Consider the following 27,981-nt stretch of genomic DNA (forward strand, 5'->3'; position numbering starts at 1 on the left):
ATTAGGATTCCTCTTTACAAATAAGGAGACTGAGGATTAAAGAGGTGACCTCACTTGCCCAGGGTCACAGAGCCAGGAAGCAAGCAGCGTTAGCCTTCACATAGAGCATGTGTTTTTCCAGAACCGCCATTTTCTTCCCTAAGTTATACTGAAGAGACGGCTTGGTTAAGAAAACAGGCTGCTCACCCCTGCTTACCCATGGTGATAACAGAAATCTAGGACTTTAAAGAAATGTCCCTTAAGACTACTTTAGAGACCTCTGTGACTCCTCAGTCTCTCAGGAAGAGGATGGTTATCCAACCTATTTCTGACTTTAATACTTTCTTCACAAACTCTTTAACACCCTGGGAAGAAAGACGCTATGAAAAGTAAATACACCATCATGTACAATAATATAAATATAAATAAAGAGCCACATTTCTCTTTGCCCAAAGCCACACTCTGGTTTTCTCTTGGCCATCTGTCAAGGTTGATTCACCCTTGGCATTCAGCCTGATGCCACATGGTGAACGATCATCTCTATTCACTGGTGAACGGCGCTTTGCGTGGTCATGAATGGAAGGTTACAGGTTGTAAATTTTGGCCTGCCGATCCACCAGGGATTAAGCTCTCAAATCTCTGAGCTATAGGTCATCTCAGCATATTTTATATATATTTTTATTCAGTCCATGTATTTAGTTTACAAATTCAGTGCTACGGAAAAGGAGACACGTCATGCTCACTGTCACACAGTAAAGAAGGAACAGACGTAGGCTTATGACTAGGAGCTCCTGTACCTAGCAAGGAACGCCATTTGGTGCCCTTTGCGCTGGGGATTTGTGACCAGATTCTGGCGCTCTGTGTGTTGCTTGGGAACCACAGCTAACCAGGCATCCTGATTCCTTCCACTCCAACTCAGTCATGATCACATAGAGCTAGCAGGATGAGCTGGGGCCAGCCAAGGCAGGTGTAGATTCTGCGCCTCTGGCTTTGAGGAATTACCAACGCCAATATGAACAAGCATGGGTGTCACCACCTCTTCTTCTAAGGTACCAACTAAAAACAAATTCCACGGGGTGGCTGTGCACGGGGTTCCACAGCTCACCACATGGGTGTGTGTCTTCACCTTGCTCTAAAATGTAGCCCTTCGAGGCACAGGTTTTGGAGTCAGACAGACCAACGTTACAGTGCTATCTGCCATTTTACCACAGTGCCATTTGGAGCAAGTTACTCTCAGCTCAGATCTGTTCTCTGTAAAATGGGGATAACAGCACTATGCGTACGCAACAGGGCTGCCTTACAATTAGATGAGATGATGCTTACAGAGCTCTTGGTGCTTTGGCCCGACAGTGTAAAAATCAATACACGTTCACTGTTCCTGCTACTACTACTTCTACTCAGTGGACTCTTTAAAAGTATCTCCTAACATGCAGTTTAAAAGGTGAGTATTTTAAAAAATATATGTTTACTCATGGAGTCTAAAATTAACATTCTAATACAGGCACTGCTGGGTGAACGAGGAACTCAGTCTAGCAAAATCTCCCTTCTTATGAATGGGTGAAGAGCTCTTCTTTCTAAAGGTCACAGAGAAATCCCCAGAGCAGACATAAATGTTGATGATTCCTCTTCTTCTGCAGCGCCCTTTTCACTCTCATAGACTATTACTTATTAATATGGTCTCTTCTAACCAGAGAAGACAGACAGACAAGAAAAAGAAAGGCACCATATCTGAAAGCCACATCTCTTTTTCACTCCATCACTTCCTGCTCACGCTTATTATCTCAAAAACTCCTTGTGTTTCCCGTTTGTTTTTTTGTTATGTTGTTTCTTTCAATGTCCTGAAGCATACAGTCCACATCAGTGATATCCATTACCAAACACACATTCACTCACTTCCCTGCTCGGTTCAGCTCAGCTGTGGCAGCGCTAAGAGTCCTTTGTCGGAAAGTGTATCTGCTCATTGGAGATGTGAACACGTTTAGGGAAATTTTTATAGGGCTTCTCACAATACAAGAATGGCTCTGAACAGGGGCATCAGGGATCCAAAAGGACCGAGGAGGAAGGAGAGAAAGCTTGGCCAGGAAACAAGGGCTGTGACTTGAGGGCGTTAAGCCAGTGTTGACAGGCCTGCCTGATGGCCGTTCGTGTCCAGGACCACCACGGCACTTATTACCATGAAAAGGAGCTGAGAAAGCATGAGATTGGCAGGGAACACCAAGGAAGAAAGCGGATGTAGGAATCACGGTCATCACAGCTGGATGGGGCATCGGGCCATCCTTCCAGCCCCATTACCCCCCAGTACGCCCAGCCTTTGCAGTGCTACAAAGGTCTAAGACTGTGGGAGAAAGGGAACTAAGGTTCACACGTCAACTCTTGGAGCACGCTTGAAGCCTCCTGTCAATACTATATCCAAGTAGGCGGCCTTGCATATACCTCGCAAGGGAGATGGCAGGGCCACGAACAGAAGGGGAGGCAGTGAGAGATGCTCATGACCGCCACCTCCCATCACCCCGCAAGAATTATGAGGTACCAGGCTCTCCAGCCATACAGCCTGCGGCCTCATAACATAACAACTTCTTATTAGAGGTGGGAAATACATTTTAACATGAAATACAGTAGCCTATGAAATTAGCTATGGAACTTGCGAAACCCAAATTGGGGTTCTTCTTATTCTGCAGGAGTGTAAATGTTAGTTTTTCTCCCCATCAAGATAGAAACAAAAACCAAGAAAATTCGCAGAAGCCACACGTGGTGATTTCTAGAGCGGACACATCCAATGGTGCCCTCAGGGATTTGAGGTATATTATGTCATCAGGCTCTGTTACCACTAACATGCCCTCTGATTCCCCATTCCCAAGCACAGTGCGTTTTGTAAGGCTTCTTTTCCCTTTCAAGTTAGAAGTGATGATTCTGTGTAACCCAACTTCAGCCAAATCACGATATTGGCATTTTTCAGGAAAGAGGTGAAGATGGTACCGGGACCCACACCCTGTGCTAGCCACAGAAGTATTTCTGAAGGCAGACTGGAAGATGGGAAGGGTAATGGGTGAGGTTTTTGTTCCAGCATCCTTTATTCTCAGCTGTTTCAAAGGTGGGTGCAGAAGAGTCTGAGTGAGTGAGTGATGGAAAAGTTATGGCTGGTGGGAACAAGAACCCCACGCTTCTTGGTGCTCTGAAGGTGGACTGTAAGGGCCCAGGCTGGAGGATTCAAGGCTACCTGGAGATGTCATTCTGCTAGAAGATGACAGCCCTTAGGTAGACCCACTCATGACTTGAGCTACTGTCCCAGACAGCCAGGGACAGACCTGGGAAGCTAAAGTCACCTTTGGGAATGTTTCTGTAAAAAAGCAATGCAGGCAGGCTGTCTCTGGACTTTCATGCACCCAACCAATGTCCAGTCCTTGAGTTTCTTCCTCCTTCCAAAGAGCTTTCAGTCATTTAAAAGACACTAGGGCAGGGTTCATTTAATTGCCTCTTCCAGTCTTGCTTTCTCTGCCTGTCTGGCCATTCCTGCATCAGTTTCGTGTGAAAGGAACATCTTTATCTGCCAGTATGTTAAGTGTCTTACACTGAAAAATTTACAACTATTGGGGGAAAGTAGTTCATGCAATGAATTTGCTTTTGGGTAGATATTAATGCCACCCCAGAATGGAAATATGCATACCTATCTGAGTCTGTAATCAGAGAAATATACCTCGGTGAGAGGGAAAAAGGTCATCTTAACCGTTATTGAATGAGATGTTCCTCCTCCAACTTTGCAATGCTCTACTGGTACTTCAGATAAGACCAAGTTACTATCAATATGCGCTAGTCAAGTCCTTTGTGGCTTTCCTTGTCTCCTCCTCCTGCTTACCTTTTGCTAAAGAAAAGGCTCAAAAGTACCGCTATGAAAGGATGAGATGAGAAGAAATAAAACCCAGCTAAAATGTAAGTGGCTCACAACATGGAAGACTGGGCATACAAGTGGCTAACATCATGGTTGATGGTTTTCTGTGAAATTTAAATGATTCCTGCACTACTCTTGAGATTTATTCTAATGAAAATCCAAGGGTTGAGGCACAAGCACGTGGTAGTTATGAATTCAGTTTTGGAATCAATCAGACCTGCTGTGACCACTGCTATCTATTCCTTTGTGATCTTATGCAAGATGCTTAACCAGGTATGAGATGATGGTGAGTAAGCATCTTAAACCTAACATGTCTAAAACGGACGTCCTGATCTTCCTATTATCTTCATTTCAATCAATGGAAACTATCCATCCACTTGTCCACTGCACAAAATTTGGAGTCATTCCAACTCCTTTCTCTTGTATCCCATATCTAAACTTGGAGTGAATCCTTTGGCATTATCTTAAAAATATGTCAGAATCCTACCACTTCTTGGGACTTCCCTGGTGATCCAGTGGTTGGACTCCGCACTCCCAATGCAGGGGGCCTGGGTTCGATCCCTGGTCAGGGAACTAGATCTCACATGCATGACGTAACTAAGAGTTCACATGCCGCAACTAAGAGCTCGCATGCCGCAACTAAGGAGCTCATGTGCTGCGACGAAGCCGCCACTAATACTTGGCGCAGCCTAAATAAATATTTTTAAAAACCAAAAGAATCCAAAAAAAAAAAAGAATCCTACCACTTCTCACCACTTCCACTGAGCACTCTCATCTGAGTTACTCCAACGGCTTCTAATGTTCTCCCTGTTTCTATCTTTGTTCCTCCTATAGCTTCCCCTAAATTCAGAAGCCAGACTCATTCTTTTAAAACAAATCCACGTTTCTACTCAACTCTCCCCCTCAATGGCTTCCTACCTCACTAAGTGTAAGCAAAAATCCCTCCAATGGTCCTTTTCTCTCCCTCTCCCACGATCAACTTCCATGTTCCCTTCCATCAATTTCATCTCTAATTTCATACCCTACCATCCACACCCCCTCTATTCCAGCCACCTTGGCCTCGCGACTGCCAAGATATGCCTGGCATACTCCCATCTCCAGGTCTTCACCTGAAATACTCTTCTCCTGGGTATCCACATAGCTTACTTTTGTATTTTCCCGGATCTCGGCTCAAATGTCACCTTTCATTGGAGACTTGCCTGGCCTTAAAGTTGCAGTTCCCACCTTCTCTTCCATGCTATTTTCTCTCTTCTTTAATTTATTTTTATCCATGGCACCATTCACTTCCTTTCACAATACATATTTCAACTTCTGTTTTATTTGTGATTTATAGGTTATCTCCCCCCCCCACTAGAATGTAAGCTTGATGAGTTCAAGGATTTTTGTCTGTTTTGTTCACTGCTATATCTCCCCAGTACTCAGAGCAGTGCCTAGTTTATAGCAAACACTTGAATACTTAGGGATCACACAAACGCATGCGTGAATGAATAGTATCTAATAGAGCCTAGAGCCACTTACCTCACAAGAATTTTGAAGGATGAAGCAAACATTCTACACAATGCTCAGTTCATTGGTAGGGTCCAAATAAATAACTCGTGCTCTCTCCTATCGCCTGTGTCTATTCAATCTAAAACTGGCTAAGCACTCTTGTGGTTTAATATTTAATTCATAGTTACAGAACTGAATACTGCACAGGAGACATCTAAGAGGAACGTTATCTGAGAATATGATGTAAGATAATGGACAGCAAGGGTTGGAAGCTGGGAACTCAGAAGACCACACTGTCCTGCACAGGCAAGGCTAACACTGAAAGCTTGGCTAACAGCCACTGGGACCACCATATACGCTTAGGGTCACAAAATGTTGTTTCTCCTTCCCAAAGATGTCACCTTAGATTGACACTTTCGCCAGATGGAAAAAATGTAGATATACAGACTGAAAATAGACTACAAAGAAATGTAACAGACCAGAATGGGTTCTATCTAGGCCAGATACTGTCTATCTCCATTCTGGCTGGAAACATCTAAAAGCAAAGCAAAGCAAAGCAAAACAAAACAAACTAAAGACTTATACCATCTGTTCCAAAATAATGTGTCTAAGTTTGAGTCTGATTTTTTTTAAGTTCCCTTTCATTTAGAAAAATGTTCTCAGAGTATAGGGTATTCAGGATTACAAGACCAACATCAAGCCTGAGACTTTGTAACCGTAGATTGAATTTGATCTCCTGTATACTCTCTACAAGCTGGCCACCACAAGCCTCCCTACTAAGTGAGGTGGTTATTACCCAAATAATAGGATTAGGCCACATTCAGATATATCTAGTTTTCTTAGTTCAGCAGATCTTTCGTTACAGATGTGCTAATTCACATTGTTCTAGCATGCTATAAATGTGCAGGGGAAAACCAACCCTTTTCAGAGCTCTGGTCTGAGAGTGTTGGGTGACCAAGTCCAATTTCTGAGTTCCTTTGAAAACCATTCAAAATCCAGTGAAGTGTTAAAAGGGCCTATTCAAAAATTCAGACCCCAAAGACTCAGTTTCAATGGCTTTTAAAAAGCAGAGGAGAGCTAAACTGGTTTCCACCAGGGCAAGAGCCTATTTTTGGATGTGTCACAAATCAAAATCAGTATTTCTAGAAGTTTTGAAAGCCCTTCCAGAGAGGGAGTGGGAAAGCATGAAGCTTGAGAGTCAGTCGGGTCTGGATCCAAAAATGACTGATTGTAGGATGCTGGGACACTTGCTTAGCCTGCGTGGAGCTCACTTTTCCTACCTGCAAAATGGACACAATAGGGACCATTTTGTAAGGATTATATGAGGGTTTGCAATAATGCTTACAAGGCACTAGGCCCAAAGCTTGGCTCACAGAAGATGATCCGTAAATGTGGGCCTTTTGTTATTCTTTCTCCACTTCTGGTCAAATCCATCTGGCCTACTGCAGACAGGCACTTTTTTTTTTTTTTTTTTTTTGCAGTACGTGGGCCTCTCACTGTTGTGGCCTCTCCCGTTGCGGAGCACAGGCTCCGGACGTGCAGGCTCAGCGGCCATGACTCACGGGCCCAGCTGCTCCGCGGCATGTGGGATCCTCCCGGACTGGGACACGAACCCATGTCCCCTGCATCGGCAGGTGGACTCTCAATCACTGCGCCACCAGGGAAGCCCCAGACAGGCACTTTTATGTGCCACATCAAGACATGTAAGACCACTGGTCATCAGTTGGTGACTGGGATGTGGAGAAACACATTCATTCAGAGAAGTAAGATTTCATTAGTGGCTGTATCGTCTCATAGCCCAGAATAACTGGTAAGGTTATAATTAGGTAAAAGGCAAAACTCCATTTCTAATTTGAAAGAGCTTTTGACATAGTTAGTCCATTGGTAATTTAAGGTTCCAATTACTTCTGCAAGGTAGCACTCATTTGTCTTATGGGAAACCAAAGTCTCTTTCTACATTGAGCTCCAACGTGTATGTCTTTCTTTTTATAAGAATTTCCAGTCTTTTATCCAATAAAGTTTAAACATTGTGGGAAGAATCCAATATTTCTTTGGAGTTTAGGTCCTACCATAAAACTTCTGAGGTTCATGACAGTGTCTGGGTTCATTTTGCTTGCCTTTCCTCTACCAATAGATTTCTTCTCCAGTCTCAAAGATTTGGAGTCACTATTAGAGTTTATGGTCATCACTGGTGACCTTTTTGAAGAAGAAGAATTGAGATTGATTTTCCTTCTAGGGCCAGGAGATGGATCATCTAAAATGTTCTCTGTGCCACGGATCTCGGAGTTGCACCTGCCATTCTGATCATAAATACGTGTGTCTGTGTGGCAGGGGGGTCTGAGGTTGGCAAATATATAGCAATTGCCATCTGCTAAAGCAGAAGAGATTTGAAAAGTGGGAAAGGAGAGGTATGAAGGGGTAGAATTTCAGAAACTTCCTTCCCTGGGAAGCTCATGTATTGAAAAGCCAGGTATCTGGCCAGCCAGCCACATATCTGAAAAAGGTGATCAGCTAGATTAAAAAAAAAACAACTGGTGGGAAAATAACTGTGAAAACCTGGTGGTCTCTACAACATAATGATTTACCTTCCCTGAGAGGAGGAAGAGAACAATTTTAAAACCTCTAAGACTTCTCTGACTTAAAAAAAAAAAAAAAAAGGAATTTGGAATCAAACAAATTTGGGAAATGCTGTAGACTATACCTACGTAATGCCTATGAGAATATGGAAAGGAAAGTTCTGCTGTAAGACACTCACTGAACCACGAGGGAGAGATGATATTGCCCCCAGAGGACGTTTGCCAATGTCGGAAGACATTTTTGGTTATCACAACCAAGAGGATATGCTACTGGCATTCTAGCGGGTAGAAGCTAAGGATGCTGCCAAACATCCGAGGATGCCCAGAACAACACCCCACAACAAAGAAGTACCTGGTCCCAAATGTCAATAGTGCCGAGGCTGGGAAACCCTGTTTCAGATCTATTCACAAGTCATGGAACACTTTCTGTACCACTGTCTCGGTCTCTAGTAAGAAACTGGTGTCCTAACTTCCCAGATAAAAATGCTCACTGGGATTAATTATGCTTTTATAAAAGTACTCCCCCCCAAAAACTCCTAAATATTCAACTCTGAAACCAATTCCTAGATATAGTTAGTGCATGACACATGTGCAAATTCTACCATGAATGAGGTAAGTGCTGTCTATCGATATCTATTGATATCCACCTATCTATCTATCATCTCTATACTATCAGTGCTATCAGTTCATGCAATCCAAAAGTATGAACATGTTGGAATAACGCTTGTTTTCATAGAAATTCCCATCCTCATTTATGCCTTTCTATCCAAAGTTAGTGACCCCTGCCAAGGTTGCCATGTGGAATGTCTATGGACCACACTGCGCACATCTGTACACATCAACAACTTCCCCTCCTGGCTCCAGAAAAGATTGAATGATACTGCTCGTTGGTTTGCAAATTCATAGTCTGGTGAGACAACTTTGAAACCTCCTATTTTCAGTTCATTCTTGAAAATCTTTCACCTTGCTGGCTTCCTAGGATTCCACATACTACTTGATGGAAAATCTGACTCTCCAGAAAGAAGTGTTTTCTGATAGCTAACCACGGTCATTCCACAGGGCTTGCAACTGTGACTTCAGCCTTGACTTCTGATCATGAGTCCTCTCTCTCCTATGGGGACCATGCTGTGCACTATAGGATGCTTGGTAACATCCCTGGCATCTCTTCATCAGATGCCAGTAATACCCGCCCCTCCCCCCCAAACCCATTTATGACAACCAATGATGTCTCCAGACATTACCCAATGTCCATATTGAGAACCCTGAATAATCCCAAGGTTTTCAGAAAGTCCTTCAACAAGCTCTCAAAACTGAATTGATTTTAATTCATTTGGTGGGGGGCAGGGCACACAGAGCTTTCTTTTGGATGGGAGGTGGTAAAGGGCCCACTGAACATTCACAGGGTGAAAATCCTAGGCTAAAAGGGTTGGGAATCCCTGGTCTTAGAGAACGTGACGTGTACAACGTAAAATCAATTCCCAGGCACAGCAATGAAGATCGCAACTACAATGAAACAAACAGGCTCTTCTGGACAGCACTTCCTCCCTGACATCACAGTTGTGACCTGTCACTGCTAAGCAGTTCCCAGATGCTTCACAGCTGATTAAGAGACAACCAAGGAGGAAATCATGATTTCACTAAGAAAGTGCCAACCGCAATGCAGGAATAGGTGAGTTGGTTGGGTGAGGGCTTTTTAGGAACACAAGGAAAACAAACAGCACATATTTGTGGAAAAGTTCTTTAGCTCTCAAAGGATTCTGGGCTTTGACTGGGGAGCAATGGATTAAAAAAGGGGAGTCTGCATTTGGCCAAGTATTTACTAGCAAGACCGGCAATGAAAGTCTGGATTTCCCTGGGAAAAGGGGAGCAAAAAACCACACCATTCCCAGAGACCCTTGCATTTTAGCTGCCTGGGTGGGAGGGGCAGAGGGAGGTAGGGGGGGAGGAGGAAGAAGAAGTTCATGAGAAAAAAGCCAATGAAAAACTAGGAAAGATGCTGTTTACGCTGAGCTCGGACTAGAGCACCCACTTTTATTATGATGTTACAATGCAAATCTGAGATTAAAAACAGCTTCCTAAAATGTGTCAGAATTTTTAAAGCCCTGAAATAAATCCAGACCTACTCTCTGCTTCCTTGTGAAGTAAAATACACACTCTGAACATATTTACGTTTCTTTAAGCATTAAAAAAGAAATAACTTATTTTGAAAAATTTCAAACTTAAAGAAAAATCGTAAGAACATCACAAAGAACTCCCTCTGCCCCTTATTCAGATTCCCTAACCGTCAACATTTCACCACATTTGCTCCCTCCTTCATCCTCCCTAAATATACACATATATGCCATTATTATTTTTCCTTTTCCTGAAAAACTTGCGGACATAATGTCCCATCATCTCTCAAACTCTAACTTCCCCACATCAAGGACACTTTCCCACATAACTACCATGCAACTCTCCAAGTCAGGAAATCACTACTGATACACCACCAGCATCCAAACCTGTGTGTTTCTTTTTATGATTCCCTCCTGCAAGTTAGCTCTTTATTTCCATAGTTTAGGCCAGTGCAATAAGGATATCAGCTTCTGAGCAGTTCATTCATTCATTCATTCACTCATTCATTCATTCATTTCAATATTGTTGACAGTATGCCTACTGTGTGTACGGCACCAAGCTTGGGCAGTGGGCGTCTACAGCCCAAAGGAAATTCAAGTTTGGGGCAATTCAGTAAATGATTCGCTTAAAAGGATTTTCACTTGAAACGTGGTGGCTATGTCTACATTTCTTCCTTTGTTCTAGTTAGAAAAAGGGAGCAAAACCACGTTTTGTTTCGTTTTTTTTAATGTCATCTCTTCCCTCACTTCATCTTACACACCTCCCAAACCATAACCACATCTTAACATGCACTTGCCACATGGATGGAGGAATACATCAGTATTTGGGCGAACGAGGGGCAAAGAACGAGGTGAATGAAGGGCAGAACTCACAGTGGTTGACTGTCCCACCAATGGGAAGGAATAAGCCTTAGCATTGCCTGAAGAGTTCAACTCCTGTAGCTTAGTTTTAGCTCAAGAAAGAGTATGGAAGATACCTCAATGCATTTAATGTGTTTTATTTCAAGCAGACAGTTATTAGTGTGAGATCACTTTTTAATAAATTTTAATTTCATCATTTTTCATAACTCACTTGTAGTGCGACAGCATATCACATTCTACAATAAACCTAATCGTACAAACATCTACAAATCCCCTAACTGGCTTGACCAAAATCTAATTTCTCATGCTGATTACCTATATATCTACTGAACAAAGAAAACACTTACATTTATTACCTCCAGTTATTCTATTTCTCTTTGTATATTAAAATGTCAGAAATATCACTTAATGTGTGCTTAATAAATACTTCATGCGTTCCCCCCCCCAAGTCTTCTAGAAAGCCCCAATCTTGCTCTTTACCTGGTTTAATTTTAAGAAAAACAATTTTCTCATATTCATCCCTTTAGAGCTCTGAGAAAAATCTGTAAATGGCTCAATAATTCCAGAATGTTTCAAGCACTTACAATCTGGAAAAACAGAAAGTCTTAAATTGTATACATCCTCTTTCCACAGCTTTTCACCACTTCACCAACTAAACAGCAAGATGAGGAGATCATATCTTGGTTACCAAGCTCAGAACCTGGTTCAGCCACAGTCTGACCTAGAACCAACTAGCTAATTTATCTGACGGCGCTAAGCTCATCAAGTAGAAGAGATTAAATTTGATAATGTGAGTGAATTGCTTTACATAACTTCTAGCAGAAAATAAATGTTCCAAAATGTAAGTGATCGTTATAATAAAAACTCAAAGCTGTCACAATAATTATGGGATGAAATGCACTGTATAAAACTGAGGGGAAACAGCTCTTCTGCAGATAACTGAAGCAATCCATTCATCTACTTTCTGAGATACTTCAGAAGAAGGTGGCTTAGAGAGACTTATTTGACTTATTTCCTATTTTAGTACATAGGCAACCTAAGAGTGAGGATAATAAACGAAAAAGGGCTTCTAAAAACAGACCACCTGAACGGTTTATAGTTTAATTCAGATGTCACCCTAAAGGGGCAAAAAAACCCCACAACTCTGTCTGGTCGCTAGAAAAGAGAACTGATGACATCATCAGCCAATTTGCAGCCAATGTCGTTACATACATTTTAATTTCTGAGTGCATCAGTACAGGGTATGAACCCGAAACAATCCGTAACGGTTTTCTTAACACTGGGGAGGCAAAGTTAAATGACGGCAATTTTAGTGATGGAGGAGACACAGTCTCAACTCTGATTCTTCTGAAGTGTCTTTGAGACAGCTCCATAAACCTAATCTACTCAACCTTTACCTACAGGGCTCAGGGAATATGAAAGTTGCCTTCTTGAAACTTCTCCTTCAAAGAGGGAATGGTCTCTTGGAATTCAAGCTTCTACAAGGTGGCCACCTGGCGTTGTCCATTTTTGCCCTCTCCTAAAAAGCATCATTACACCTTGCCCTTTCGACCCACAGAACACATAAACATTCTTTCTCCTTAACTGAACTTACTGCCATGATGAACTTGAACTCTGAGATGCAAAAGAGGAGAGTTTGTTTTAACAGCTGCTTTTATGTGGAGGCCCTGGAGTTACTACTCTAAAGACAGCTGGTTCTAAAAGCCTCTTTTTTTTTTTTTTTTTTTTAGGTTTGACCATTGTATTTTTCTTTTTTTTAACATCTTTATTGGAGTATAATTGCTTTACATTGTTGTGTTAGTTTCTGCTGTATAACAAAGTGAATCAGCTATACGTTTACATATATCTCCATATCCCCTCCCTCTTGCGTCTCCCTCACACCCTCCTTATCCCACCCCTCTAGGTGGTCACAAAGCACCGAGCTGATCTCCCTGTGCTACTTTTTCAATGCCCAGCTGTCAGGGAACACCCACTAAAGTGTTCCTAAACAAGGGTGCAAAACAGAATGACAAGAGGATGGTACATATTAGATGCAAGGGCATCCTACATAGGGGCCCATTACATGCTGACATAGGGCTTTTCTCCCCAATTTATTTTTATAAGTTTACGGATCCCTTGGCTAGTTGAATATTAATTGCTAATTGCCTGAGGTTGCCCTGTCTAATACGGTAGCCACCAGGCACAGGTGGCTGTTTATATTTAGAGTAATTAAGTTAAGTACAATTTAAAATGCAAAATCCTGTTGTACTTGGCCACATAATAAGTGCTTAATATTAGCCACATGTGGCTAGTGGCTTCCATATTGGAAAGGAAAGATAGAGAACATTTCCAACATTGTGGAAAGTTATTGGACTGCTCTGGCCAAGGCATAACCTCATTCTAATAAGAGAAAGGGGATGCAGGCCTGGCTAAGAATGGTGGCTTTGTAGGTTCAGCCTCCATTGATTCTTTTCCATACTACTTCCTGTACACTCTTTTGGCTGCCAAGTTCCTATTTTATAAATTTCTGGAAAGGGATGTTGCAGTGATTAAAACAATCCATGAAAATGAACAACAGCAAGAACAAAGATGGTGATGTGGCAATCCACACCTTCCAGATCTTTTTATTGGCACCTATTAAATCACAAAGGGGGAAATGTACTCTCAGCCACAACTTCCCACGCTGGTGTGGAGGCTGAGGACCCCAGAGGGGAGAGGCAGAAAGCCAGGCCTTCCACTTACCCTGGCTCTCAGACCCCTGAACTCATGTTTGGGTTCTTACGTAAAGGTGAACAGAAGCGTATTTCCTGACAGGAGGTTTTGAAAGGTTCCATGCCATCAGCGAGAGGGCATTTATCACTGAAAATTATTGAGCAACTGCACATTTAAAAGGAAAGACGAGATCAATAATTTATATCGGTTGAACAAAGATCATTAGCAACATGAAGATATATATATATATTCTAATAGCAATTTGTATTTTTATGGTTGTAGTGAGGCTTCCAGGAAAAAATTGTCAGTTCTATATGTGTTCAAATTTTCTGTTTCCCCACTAGGATGAATAGCTCTGACTGTTCACTGCTGTATCCTTAGCATGCAGAACAGACTAGCCCCCCCGTAGGCCCATAACAAGTATTCGCTGAAAAATGAATGATTTTTTTTTTAAAAAGGAATGACCCACAGTCTTTTACGCCCTCCTCATAAATCTTCCTCAACTGCCTTTAATAATCAGGATTCCCTCCCAGCCAATTAGACTTGGACTCAGCCTCTACCTCCCACTCCACATTCCAAAGTTTCCATTCCTGTCCATTCCAAAAGGGCAACTCGCTGACCTGAGTCGGGGGGAGGACCTTCACTCCTTCTCAGGGTCTAACGTCTCTCCTACCCTTCCCCCATCCCCACCTTTGGACTTTTTAAGACTGTAAAAACAGAAATCTGTCAAGCTATCAAGAAATATCAGCTGTCAGAAAGCAGGAACAGAATCTCTGATAGGCGTACAATCACTGTAAATACGGAGGGAAAAAAAAAAAAGTCCAGCTAAGTTTTATCTCCAACGAAACAGATGCAGGCCAGTGTTTTGCTTTTTTGGAGCACATGTGAGATGAGTGGTTTATAGAGTCTTAATCTACCCTGAGTTCAAATAAACTTTGTAATTTCATATGTCATAATGTTTTCATTAAAAAAAAAAACCTATCTTATTTTTTATACTCCATATTGATAGAGGCAAATAATGTGTTTCTTATTTCTTTCTTAAAAGACACTAGAAGTATGTTTAAGATCTGTCTTCATTAGTAAAGAAAAAAATATCTTATATTTATATAAAAATGCATACACATTTGATGTGATATTCCTTATAGCCCAAATCTTTATATCATCCTCCGAATCTGGCTATTATGATATTTTTAAAATAAAAAAGAGAGCTGTTTTGCCATTCCCTAAACATAATCAGTTGTTTGAAGTGTTCATAGCTGCCGGTTATGGGAATTTACCACTAAAAGTTATAAATTTAGATTTTCTATTGCTGGAGTCAAAGGGGCAATGCCAGTATTAGCTAAATAATGTTGAGTCTAGATGGAGTGTGAGTTTTAGGCATATCCTTTTATTGAATATAAGCAGGAGTTTAAAAAATTCATTCTGAACATGAGCTGTTTCTTTCTACCAAAACAAACAGGACACTGGGAGACACTGCTTTGGAAAAGATCCTTGGTGTTCTCCTTACTGGCTACAAGTTATAAATCCTTCTTTCTCCCAGGGGAGAAAAACAAAAAAAGGTATACTGACATTGAAGTTGTATCGCTAAAGTAGATTATCACACAGTCAAATGGATTCATAAAAACATCTCTCTCAACAGGGTAACACGGGGGCTAAATGTGACACAGATTTGCTTAACTTGGCTTGGTACACAGTAAATACTCAGTAAACGTTAGCTACGATCACCTGCTTTGGAGAAGTTATCTTATTCAGCACCTCATAAGAAAACCCTCAAATGCATATAGGGACTCCCTTATTTTGGTCCTTTCCCCCCCCAGTTACCATAACAAACTACAGTGCAAAATGGAGGCTCAGCAGGGGAGTGGAACCAGCAAAGATCTGAGGTCATCTTTATGATTTATCATTTTTTGAAAAGTGCAGGTTCTCTTAAAACTTTCAAGTTACTGTTATGTTTTCTTTAATAAGAAATGCTTCTGAAATGTATTTCAGGTGAACAAATAACAAAACTGACAAATGTTGTAAGTCTTTTATAGTTATCTGAACACAAAGAATAAGGTATGATCAAATTGATGCACATTAGGTGAGCTTTTTCCTGTACCTGGCTCCTCTGACGTATTCAGAACCATTTCTCCTAATCACTGGTTTTGTCTTCTGGTTATGCCTTAGCATTATCTACAAATTCAATAAATGGAGTATTCATATTTCATAGGTGAGACTCAATGAATCAGGACAACAGTATTAGAGAAGAAAAAAAAAACAACAAAATATTAGGCCTCGTATGTTTTTGTTTATATCACTAAGCATCATTTCCAATCCAGAAATATTTTTTAAAGTATCCCTTTAAAATACACATTTTTTTTTTTTTTTTTTTGCAGTACGCGGGCCTCTCACTGTCGCGGCCTCTCCCGTTGCGGAGCACAGGCTCCGGACGCGCAGGCTCAGCAGCCATGGCTCACGGGCCTAGCCGCTCTGCGGCATGTGGGATCTTCCCGGGCCGGGGCACGAACCCGTGTCCCCTGCATCGGCAGGCGGACTCTCAACCACTGCGCCACCAGGGAAGCCCTAAAATACACATTTTGCACTATCCAATTACATAAAGCTTGCCACTTGGCTAACTCAGATTTGGGAGAGGATGGTACAGGTTGGAGGGGATTTACAAAATTAAAACGTGTCTTTAAAACCAAAAGAAACATACACATGCATTTCTAAGCACACAGCCTATTTGCCTTTACAGTCTGCTGATAAACACTGATTTTTAAACATAGTACGTAAAATTAAATAACATGGAAAAAATAAATATGCTTTATTATATAAACACATAGAAATCTGTACTGCTCAAAATATTCAGATAATACTAGGCTTGGCTGCTTAAAATGTATTCGGAAAGTATGGTAGTGATATTTACAATCTTTATTTTTGCTAGAGATAGATGTGGTGAGGTGATAAAATACTGATGTCAGACGTTTTCTCTTCCTACCTACAGAAGCTGCAAACTTTAATATGAAAATGAGGTAGACACAAACTCATAAGTTGGCCAGGCAGAAACAAAAGCACAGTTCCTTCGTGAGCTCATAAATTCTCATTATTCGGGTCGACAGGCATTATTCCAAAGCACCTAAAGCAAGGCTCAGAGAACACATTTAGGTTTTGGCATGAAAAACTCACACAAGCAATTTCTCCTAAGGAGAACCATGGTCTCCAAGGCAATCAGCCAGCAGATACACGGGGCGATGCAAAAGGGAAGGCTGGAGGACCATCTTGGCTGGGTGACATCGCCCAGCAACCTTTTCGATTTCATCTGGAAGCAGCTCACTCTAGAATGCTACAGATTTTTGAACCCACTTCCCACTAGTTGGACAGCTCTCTTTCCTCTTTATCCCTCTAGTCACGGGATGTGTGCGTGCAATAGGCAAATCAGTGGTAAGAACCTTATTTCAAAAATAAAACATTACCAAGTCAGAGTGCAAGGACACGTTCAAGAGAGGACAGAAAAGACGAAATCTGGGGAAGGTGTTTTCCACAATCACGATTCTAAATCTCTAGTGACTTGAGCCAGAATTAAGGGTCTTAAAATGAGTACCTGAAGCCTACATTCACAAAAGCTTCATGTTAGAGAGCCTGGACACCACGCTAGCAGCCATTTGCAGTTTCTCTCCTAAATACTGCTCCTTGGTAACAACTGTTGAACTAGCCTATCTTCGTTTTGACCTTGGAAAAGACTCACACAGCAATAGCTGCTTCTCGACACTATCTCCAGCTTGGGAGTACTTGGGGAAAGAAAGCAACAAGGCCGGAGGGGGACTAAAGGCTACCCTTGGCCTCTAATAAATCGAGTTCACTTTCTCTTGAAAGCAACATGTTAGCACCTTGAATACAGTTTTTGTTGTTGTTAATGTCACTCTCAGTTACAATGATGAAGCACCATAGAAGTGGCTTTATGGCTGTTAACACAATTCACTGAGGTATGCTTCAATGTAGAATTACTAAGAAATTGTACCAAAGCATCAATAGAAGTCAACATAAAAGTAAAATCCAAATCCTACATTAAGAATCTAAAAGGCTGCCCTCACACACATAATTTAAGTAATATATTACAAATGAATCATTTAAATAAAACGCTTTTGATTTAGTTGTTGTAAAAATCACAATAAAAAGCCTTGTAGAAGTGGCCTTGCTCCCAGGCTGCAGAGGCATTTGAATATATATTTGAATAATGATCACTTTACAAAGGAAGCATTAAAATCGCATAGGCAGCAAAAATATTTTCAAAATCTGTGTATTTGCTCCTGTGCATTACAGAGCATTTAGAAGCTCTCTCTCTCTTCTTCTCTGTGTGTTTCAGAAAACTATGTGCAGGCCCAAGAACAACAACTACAATAAGAAAAACTTAAAGCCTTCAGTTAATGAGCAGATCGTATTTTAAAATTTAAGCACTTAAGCTCTTAAAATATCTGTGGGAGAGAGTGGGGATCCGGTGTAAAAAGGAATTAAGCTGTGTTTAGAAAGTGTTCAAGAAAGAGAATGCTGTGGAAATTAATGCATATATACTATATACTATATATTGTATATATATTATATACAATATATAGTATATAATATTATATTATTATATTATAGATACACACACACATACCCTCTGAGGGTTAGGAGATGTTTTTTGGTCAATATTAAAGAAACACAACTTTTTAGAGAGCTACTAGAGTTTTTGAAATATACTCCAGTGTGGTATTAGTGTTGGCTGAGTGAAAAGGGGTGAAAATATAATGGGCTCAAGAGGGAAAATTTCATGAAAAATAATATGTAATAGGTGACTTAGGGAAGCTGGAATGTCAGAAGATGTTCTTGACATTTTAAGGTTATTTCTGATCTTTTTCAAAATGTTCATTTTGGGAGAGTGCCAGTATTACCGACAAAATACTCTGGGTGAACAATACATCTGAAATGCCCTTGAACAAAATCCTTAGAGCCCAGCTGAATAGTACCAGTTGAGATAACGCTCTAAATTCTTCTAGATTTCTACTTAATACAAAGTACAGTAGTTATACAGCTAGAGTTCTACCTGCAGACACAATCTCCGACACTGAAACCCTTGACTCTTAGAAGTGTCAACAGGTATTAGCCATGTCAGGTCAGTTCATCTGCTCTTTAGTTGGTCTTAGGAATGGTTAAGACTTTTCCTCAGAACCCTATGGAATAAAAAAGGCTTTTGGATATGACTTAATATAATATTAATTCAGCTTCAGTGCAATGAATGTATTCACAGGAATGTTTACTCTATTTACATGAAACAGCCCTAATGACTCCATAACCTATGGCACAATTTAGCCACAGTCTCGTTTCGACATAGCCTATCCTTCTGTTTGCCAAGAGCTGCCCCAGAAGTTTGCATAGTATTTACAATGGCGAATCTGTCTCACAATGTCATTTAAAAGTAGATCACAAAGGAAGCCTAGGACCAAAGAAAAAAATGGTCTCAAACAGGCTTTCTGTCTTGATAGAAGAGAGAACATTTCAGATGCCTTGAATGGCATCAGGTCACTGAGTCCACTTTTGGTCTTTTGAATTTTCCAAATGGTTTCAGTCAATTTTGTGGGCACAAGCTTTTTGGTGATTGTGTTGAGAGCTGTACCCGAGTCACAGAGAGGCAAGGTAGAGTCTCTGAATCAAAAATTGCTTTGGCCTCAATAAGCAGGTATCTTCCCACCAAAGTCAAAAGTACCAGCTTAGTAAAGGAAAGAATATCTGCTTTTGAGTTGTCTGGTTAAATCACTTTGGAGCTTAATAACGGCACGGAGTTATTTAGTTTCTTAAAACACACACACACACACACACACAAATATATATAGTCTAGTTATAGGAAAGGATGCTACTTCTGGGCATTGGCAAAGGCCTGTTTGAGGTACAAGTCACCTGTAAAGTCACTTTGGCAATCTCATAAAAAAAATTAATTAATTCTGTTGTATGTCAATATGAAGAAAATAGCAGACTGTATATAGCACAGTTTCAGGGATGCCCTTGTGAGGAGGATAATTATCTGTCCCAAAGGAGTGACCCAGAACACCCTGGAATTGGGCATGTTAGTTACATATTTTGCTTAACAAACATGAATAGTTAGGGCCGTACCGAACTCCAAGGGCCAGTACTCCATGCAGCGTCTTGAGGACAAGCATGTGTGTTACATTGCTCTCGATCTGGCGGCTTGTCAAGAATTTCACAGCTCAGATCTAGAAACCGTTCCCCGCTGGGCCGCTGACAGACCACCAGTCTTGTCCGCAAGCCTCCACCGCACAGCTTAGTACACTGGAAGAAGAAAAAGGAAGGCTGCAGTTATTTTGCCTGAAGAGCCAGTGGCAAATTTTCTTCTCCTGTAAGAGAAACGTCTTAGCCAGACTCTATTACAGCATCAGGCAAGGTAAGTCTGTAGGCAGAATGAAGCTGAGTTACCAAAAGTAATATACGCAGCAGACCGGAGCCCTCTACTTTCATGGTAGGTATTGTTTATTGAGCATTAGCTCTTCATCTGCACTAAGTGCTTTTATATATATTATCTCATCAAGAGGAGAGTGTAATTATTTGCCGCATTTTATATATGGGGCAACTGAGCTTAAGAGAGTTTCACTTGATCAAAGTCAATTCAACAGCAGGTGTCTAGGATAAGACTACAGCCTTTTTTTGAGGTATTCAAAACCCAAAATCAAAGAAACAAAAATCTAAAAACTACTCAGGACCAAATAAAGGAAATAATGACTTAGCTGGTTTTATTTTCGGGCAACCTCTAAGAAGTTGTCACCAACCTTTGTCTATTCTGTGACTCTAGTCTCCATAGACCTTTCTGACGTTCAAATATTTTATGTTATCTCTGAATCTGAGGATAATGATGGCTTTCCCCTAGGATGAGTAAACAGTGTGGTGGGAACATTGGATAAGGTTCTGACTGTTGGCTAGACCCACACTTCTGAGGCAGGAACAAGTTGTATTTCTTGGACAGTACCGCTGTGCTCACATCCAGGAACACTGACTGTTCCCCTGCTGTGTCAAGGCCAGATCTCCCACAGAATTTGGAATGATCTGGTCCGTGCTGACAGCCAGCATCCCAGCAAATGCGTGTACTCTCCTGGCTTCTATCCAATTACAGAAGCTTAAGCACAGGCCCCACGGGACAGAACTTTACGAGGAGTTTTGGGAAACCCACAATACACACGTCTCCAAACCTGACTTCCCCTTCCGGCCTTTCAGCAAAGCCCTCCAGAATGACGTATTATCACCGAAAGTTAACAAACTCTCCGTTATGAGTGCCTATGACTACTAGGTTACGTGGATGAAAGCATGAGATGTGGACACGTGATTTCGTTTAGCCAGGGGTGTGGACAAACATGCCCGTCCATCTCATGTGTCTTTGTTCCCCTCTTGGCGGGGTGGGGGGAGTCTCCACGATGTTAATCCTCGTGTGTTATTTTATAAATTTTACAGTCAAGACAGAACAACTCAACAAACTCTAAATATGGGTTCTCCCTGTGGATTCAAGAGTAGAGAGATATATTCTTTGTTAATTAAATACAAAACAATAAGCATCTAAGTCCTACACATGATAGTGGCTCAAAACCCCATTCGATAATAATAGTAATGCTAATGATAAGCAGTATTATTGGGAGTAATAATACTGATTATCATTATTATAAAAGCAGTTAACTGTGATTGAAGGCTATGGGCTAGGCTTTTGACACGCACTATCTCATATAATAGATGTGAACACTGTCAAGTGAGTGCCATTATTATTCCCATTTACAGACGAGAATACAGACATTTGGCAAAGTTGTATTATCTGTTAAAGCCACAAAGCTTGTAAGAGCCAGGCCTGGGAATGGGACCCAGTTTTGTCTGCTCCAAATATTCTATTGCCTTTCATCGGTCATAGCAGGCAATTCTTAAAAGGTAACAGCTGAAGAATTTTATTATTTGAGACTACACAGCTAATTATTCATTTCTACAATTAAAATGCATCACCTTTGATAGGAATAACAGCTCCTATTCATTCTGGTTCATCAGGGATTTGAAATATTAGGAGACACGATGCCATGGGAACAAGGGTGCATCACAAACACCCCAAGACTATGAAGAAGATGGCAAAGTTTCCAATCACTGATTTAACACACATTTTCAATCACTTTAAAAGCACCCATGTTTTAATCAGCAGAGGTTAACAATTTAAAGTAGCATTAATCTGCATTCTTTCCTAACTTTTCTCTCCTATGTAGTCAAGCTGTCTCTACTTGGTAATAAATGCACTTTTAAAATGGTCCAGAATTAAGACTGTTCTCCTAGTTAACCTGAAATCAAGAAGCTTTAACTAGAGCTAGTTCTTTTCTTCAAATAAACTATGAACAATAACGCTGTTTGGTGTTTGTTTTTTCCCAAAGGATGTATAAGTGGAGTTTGCTCTCACCTCTCCCCAGCTGCCATAAGCCCACTGAGGGCAAGGGCCAGATTCGCAGGATCTCTGCTCATCGGGTTTGATTCTTTCCACGCAGTCGTTGGCGGTGTATCCATTTTCATCCTGACACACAACAACACGCCGCTGGGACCCACCAGCACAGGTACTGGAACACTGAACACAGCAGACATCAGTCAACAGGTTAATCCCTACCTCGATCTCCATCTCAGGGACACAAAAAGCAGCTGGTTGAAGGGTCAGAGACAAATGTGGCAGAAACCATTCTCAAGTCATCCACAATGGACAGAAAGCAATCCTGAGAACCTCCCTTCCGTGGGGCTGTTTAAAGTTCACGTCTTAGCAACACCTGGAGGGCAGAAAAACGGCTTCCCCCTTGAGCAGGTTAGGTCTCAGCAGGTGTTTCATCAATGCCTAATAAGTGATCATGTCTTGGGATTTCCAAAGCTGTCCTTTGCATCTTTGAGAGGTACAGACGTGCTGACTGACACCACAGTCTACTGGGAAATTCTCTTCTTTGCAAAACTGCAAGCGCTTATTTAGAAACAACATTTAACTTCCCTTTCAACACTGGGGTCAAATCACATGATTCAGGAATTGCCAGTTGTTGAAATTAAGCTTCTGTACTAACTCCTTCAATTACTCAAGGAAAGCATCACGGAATGTCACTTACATATCATTTCCTTGCAGGTAATGTTTCTGTCTCTCCCTTGGCAAAAGCCTCTACTTCAGAGGCTAATGGTAGCAAGATTTGTTTTCCTTCTTTATTTTTATTCCCCAGTGAACCTGAATTCCATATTGACAGACCTCTCTTCAGGTGCACGAGCCTACTGCTTACTCCCTTTCACGGTTGTCATAGAATTATGTTCACCCTTCAGCTAATTTCCCACACAAGCTTCTCATAGCTCTCTTACTTATCTACATCTTGAGTGTTTTTTTCTTTCCATAATTTCCTTATCTTTTGAAACCCGATGTGTTTGCTAGTCTCCTTCACTCTGACCCTTAACTTGTACAATCTGTTTGCTTGTAAAACAACCATCTATTCCTCCAAGCAATCCAATTCTCAGGAATTATCAAGTCTCCCACTGCATCTGCAACATTGTTTTGAGTTCCGGGTTCCAATGGCTGATTTGTGCTATCAAACCCCAGCTCAAACCAGTGTTATTTCAAAATACCCATAAATACTGCTCCTTGCTGGTTGGCTTCTTCCATATAAAGATGTGAAAATGTTTATTTTTTGCTTATTGTACTGGACTTCAGTTCAATTTCCCTGCCTATGCTGGACAAATTATAAATGATTTTCAAAAATACTGAGTTTAATTTTTAAATGTAGAGCAGGAAAATAGATTTATGAATTCTGTCTGAGCAAATATTTAGGTGTTTTTTTTTTTTTTTTTTTTGCGGTACGCAGGCCTCTCACTGTTGTGGCCTCTCCCGTTGCGGAGCACAGGCTCCGGACGCGCAGGCTCAGCGGCCACAGCTCACGGGCCCAGCCGCTCCGCGGCATGTGGGATGTTCCCGGACCGGGGCACGAACCCGTGTCCCCTGCATAGGCAGGCGGACTCTCAACCACTGCGCCACCAGAGAAGCCCGGTAATGTTTGATTTACAAAAATCCTACCTCTATTCTCTGAGGGTTCTGATATACTCACTTGAAACTTAAAAATATTTGTTTTCTACTTTTAAACAGCTTATTATGTGAGAAACACAGAGAACTATTATTTTAATCAGCTTTGTTTGGGGACCAGAATTTAAAACATTAGGAAGGACCTTCCATATTGTTAACAGATTTGGAATATATATATTTTGGCCCTTGAATTTTTCCTTTGATAATAAAATCTTGTATTGTTTATTATGTCACCTGTGTTATTGTCCCAATAAAATGGTAAGCTCCTTCAGAGGGGATCAATGTCATACTTGTATCCCTATTAGATCCTATAGTGCTAGTCACAGGATCTACTGCCTGATCCAATTAGAGTTTCTAGAAGCAAAGTTCCATAAACCACATGCTACCCTCCCTTCAATATGGCTGAGTGGAGCAAGGAAGGACAACAAATCCAAGGTCAACTAATCTACTGGCTGCCCAGTGACCAGTCAGATGCTTCCTATTGAGAATCTGACCAAACAGATAGAGCGCTCAGCTGGGGGCCAAGCAATTGCGCCATATAGTCTAGAACTTGTGCTTGCACAGTTCTGAACCCAGCATCGGCCTGGGTCTTTATACTCCTATACACAGGTGAAGTATTGTACATCATCTTTCTCCAGGTCCAATTTTGCCATTTTTTGATTAACAGGGATTCTTAGTTCCATTCTCATGTTGCAGAATTTCACTCTGGACTTATTTTGTTAACAATTTTCCTGTCCTCTTTAGATGACATATTTTCCCAGGTAAACCCTGTACCTATCATCCACACTGAACAAGAGAGAATGGCCACTAGGGAAGCAAGAGATGATGGACATCTGGTATTTTTATCTGCCTACTATACTTCCCCTTAACACCTGGCAGCCCAATTTTCCTTTAAGGAATCATTTCTCCGCCAATGGATGTCATCTTAGTGGCACTGTGTTTTAAGATGCTCTACATTTCCCTGATCAAGGAGTAAGAGGAACGGGCTGCCAATCAGCCTTTCCTGGGAATTTGAATCATGAGCAGAGCAACTCAAGGGTGGTTCAGAGTTGAAAAGGGTTCATTAAGACAGAAACTCCTTAAAGAAATGTATTATACTGGGGCTTCCCTGGTGGTGCAGTGGTTGAGAGTCCGCCTGCTGATGCAGGGGACACGGGTTCGTGCCCCGGTCCGGGAAGATCCCACATGCCGCGGAGCGGCTGGGCCCGTGAGCCATGGCCTCTGAGCCTGCGCGTCCGGAGCCTGTGGCCGCGACAGTGAGAGGCCCGCGTACCGCAAAAAAAAAAAAAAAAAAAAAGGAAATTATACTGTAGATACTGTTGCATCTAGAGATCAGAGATTGGCATTTGGCCTGGGGGCCAAATCTGGCCTGCAAGCTGTTTTTATAACTAAAGTGTTATGGAAACACAGCCATTTCCATGTGTTTACATATTGTCTATGCCCGCTTTTGTGCTAAGACAGCAGAGCTGGTTAGCTGCAACAGAGACTGCATGGTCCACATAGCTGAAAATATTTATTACTTGGCCCTTTGCAGAAAAAATTTGCCAACCCCTAGCTAGATCCCTGAAGATGTTCTGGTCCCAGTCTCTACTGGGGCTAAATGAACAGTATTGTTTGTTTTGCTTTCCCTTGAAGGAATCAATTCCTTTTCTTTTGCTTGCAACCAGAGACCCCTAGTTGGTAACACACCAAAAAACTTACAGAAGGTTCAGGTTTACGCAAAAACATACTGTAAAATGAGGTTCTGATTCCAGAAACTACTGGAAACGTTAGATTCCCCTTCTCCAGTGTTCGTGATGCTTTGCTGCCTTTCCTGCTCTGGCAGGCAGGAAGAACCATGCATCCCGAACCACACAGAGATGTATACACATGCCACACTCTCCTGGAAGTAAGTCAGGCACGTCAGCCTACAGCTGAAAAATCACATTGTCCACCTTCAGCCTCACTTAACTTAGAAAAAAAAAAAAATCCCCAAACAAAAAACAGGCACAATGAGAAGAATGGTATTGCCCACTGCTGCAAAAAGGTTACCTAATCCTCCCTAATTGGGAACTCTGCCCAAGGGCAGAATCATTCAATCTTAAAGGAATGCATTATCCACAAATGTAGTCCTAAACAAGAATAGCTTTCAGTGCCCTTTTTTTTTTTTTTTAAGTTCTAGTGTTATCATTAGAAGAGACATGTTTGAGTTGTGAATTTTTTCCACTGGAAAAATCATGGGACACTCAGTGATGACCTCTCTTGATCACCCTTTAATTTCTCAGAACCCAAATTTCTTCTAACCCAGGCAAAGGAAGCCTCAAAGTGGGAAGTAAGGGAGGAGAATGAGGTGGTGAAGGTCCCAGGCAGATGTTCTGCTTACAACCAACAGGTGCAGTGTGTGAAAACACTCAGTGGCTATCTGCATTCACAGGAAAGTAAACCTAATTTATTGAAACATAACCATGGTGGGAAACCGACAGGTTCCTTCTAATGCTTTTTAGTCCAGAAATAATTAAACACAATTAGCAGTACTAGAAGGAAATGAATAGTAAACAATTAAAAAGACTTCGTGAGTGATTAATAAACACCAAACTCCCCATACCTCCCCAGGGTCTCTTGCTACCTTACCCCTCCTGAAGTTCCTTTAGACATGTCCAGTATTCCACAATAAAATTATTTTTTGGAAAATTATTCAATAAAAATTCTGAAACTTTCGAGAGCATATTTTTCCTTTGAATGCTAGCTAAATATTATTTGTCAAGGTCTTCCTAATTTGAAGGACAAAGATAACGGTAACAATAAAAATAATCGTCGACATTTATTAAATTGTCACGATGGTGGGCAGAGTGAAAAACACTTTATTTGCATCGTTGTATTTAATTCTTACGACAAGCCAAGAAAGTTGGAGTTACTGTTAACTTTGTTTTACAGATGAGGAAACAGGCTCAAAGAGGAGAGGGGACCTGCCAAAGACACCAAAATCTGAAAGTACAAGTCCTTGGATCCGACAGAGGCATCTTTCCTTAAAGCCTGTGCTGATAACCATTCAGGTATGGAATTTTCCCTCTAAGCACAGATTTTACCCGGCCCACTCCTTCTCTCCTAATCCAAGACAATGACCTACTACTACAAATGGCATAGCAAGTGTGACACTTCAAGACTACACTCATCTGGAAGACAGCAAGAAGGAAAATGACTTTCATTAAAAACTCCCTTTCAGAAAAGTTCTTCTGCCCTTTTAATTTTCCTTCAGGTAACAGCTGCCTGCCATCTCCAGGATCAATCATCGCATCTTCACATTACCTTCCAGGAAGCTGTCTGATCAAATCATCCAGCAGTGACACCCCCTCCCCTCCACCCAGTTAAGGTAGCTTAGAGGTGCGGGCAGACTGTCTCAAGTGACACCTCTTCTGGGACTGCAATTAACCTCAACCAATGAAAATGCACAGTGTCAATCCCTTCTGACATTAATATGCTCCAGAGGTGTTTCTAGTTTGTTTCCCTCCAAGCACTACATCAAATGAAAGAGAAGAAAGCAAATTCGCAAAGGCTTCAGGGAATACTCACTGCTCCCCAGGGGCCAGTCCTCCACTGGTTTCCTCCGAGCACGTGGGTGCGGCTAGGGCTGACGCTCCTGGGGCGATAACCCTCATTTTGGAAAGGGTGCTGAGCGAGGCCACTGTCTGGGGTCCGCTGAGGGCATGGTGACATGGCACAGTCCTGGTCGGTTTCTGGGATATAATCCGGGTCACACTCGATTTGATCGATCACGTGGTCACTGTAGTTGACACAGACCACTTGCCGGGTGGTCCTCCCTTGCCCACACGTCACGGAGCACTACATTGGACGTTCAGAAAGAGAAAGGGTGGTTCAGCCAGTCACTCAGGCCCAGAACCCTGGCATCTCCCCGTCTCTTTTCTTCCCACCTCATGGTCATTTTCATGGAGAAGCCCTGTCGGCCCAGTATGCCAAATACATCCCCATCAGCCACTTCCCACCACCTCTGCCATCACCTCCCTAGTCCAGGCCACTGCCTTCCCTTGCCAGGACTACTGCAGTGGCCTTTCAGCTGGGCTCTTGTTTGTAATCTTGACACCTTCCTCCCAACCCAAGCCTGTTATCCACATATCATAAACCATGACCCTTGCAAACTATAGTCAGATCATGTCATTCACCTAGTGACTTCCCAATTCACTGTGAATAATGTCCACAGTCCTTACCTTGACCTAGTAGGCCCTTCATGATGTGGCCACTGGCTACTTTTTTTTTTTTTTTTTTTTTTTTTGCAGTACGCGGGCCTCTCACTGTTGTGGCCTCTCCCGTTGCGGAGCA

At 41.7% G+C, this 27,981-nt stretch overlaps 1 protein-coding gene and 1 long non-coding RNA gene across 4 annotated transcripts in view; one reads left to right on the forward strand and one right to left on the reverse strand.

The window, feature by feature from the left end:
* ADAMTS9 (ADAM metallopeptidase with thrombospondin type 1 motif 9) overlaps positions 1-27,981 on the reverse strand; it is a 167,099-nt gene that overhangs the window by 59,778 nt on the left and 79,340 nt on the right. For all 3 annotated transcript variants that reach the window (XM_060022844.1, XM_060022845.1, XM_060022843.1), the window contains exons 26-28: positions 27,217-27,486; positions 22,036-22,197; positions 19,716-19,892 (exon numbers count right to left, since the gene is read on the reverse strand). In XM_060022844.1, the coding sequence (XP_059878827.1) occupies positions 19,716-19,892; positions 22,036-22,197; positions 27,217-27,486 (609 nt within the window). The remainder of the gene's footprint in view (positions 1-19,715; positions 19,893-22,035; positions 22,198-27,216; positions 27,487-27,981) is intronic.
* Positions 8,709-11,714, forward strand: LOC132431726 (uncharacterized). The gene is made up of 3 exons (XR_009520787.1): positions 8,709-8,839; positions 9,412-9,598; positions 11,535-11,714. It is a non-coding gene; the product is annotated as an uncharacterized lncRNA (long non-coding RNA).

Source organism: Delphinus delphis, chromosome 10 (genome assembly GCF_949987515.2).
Source record: "Delphinus delphis chromosome 10, mDelDel1.2, whole genome shotgun sequence".
Classification (NCBI taxonomy): domain Eukaryota; kingdom Metazoa; phylum Chordata; class Mammalia; order Artiodactyla; family Delphinidae; genus Delphinus; species Delphinus delphis.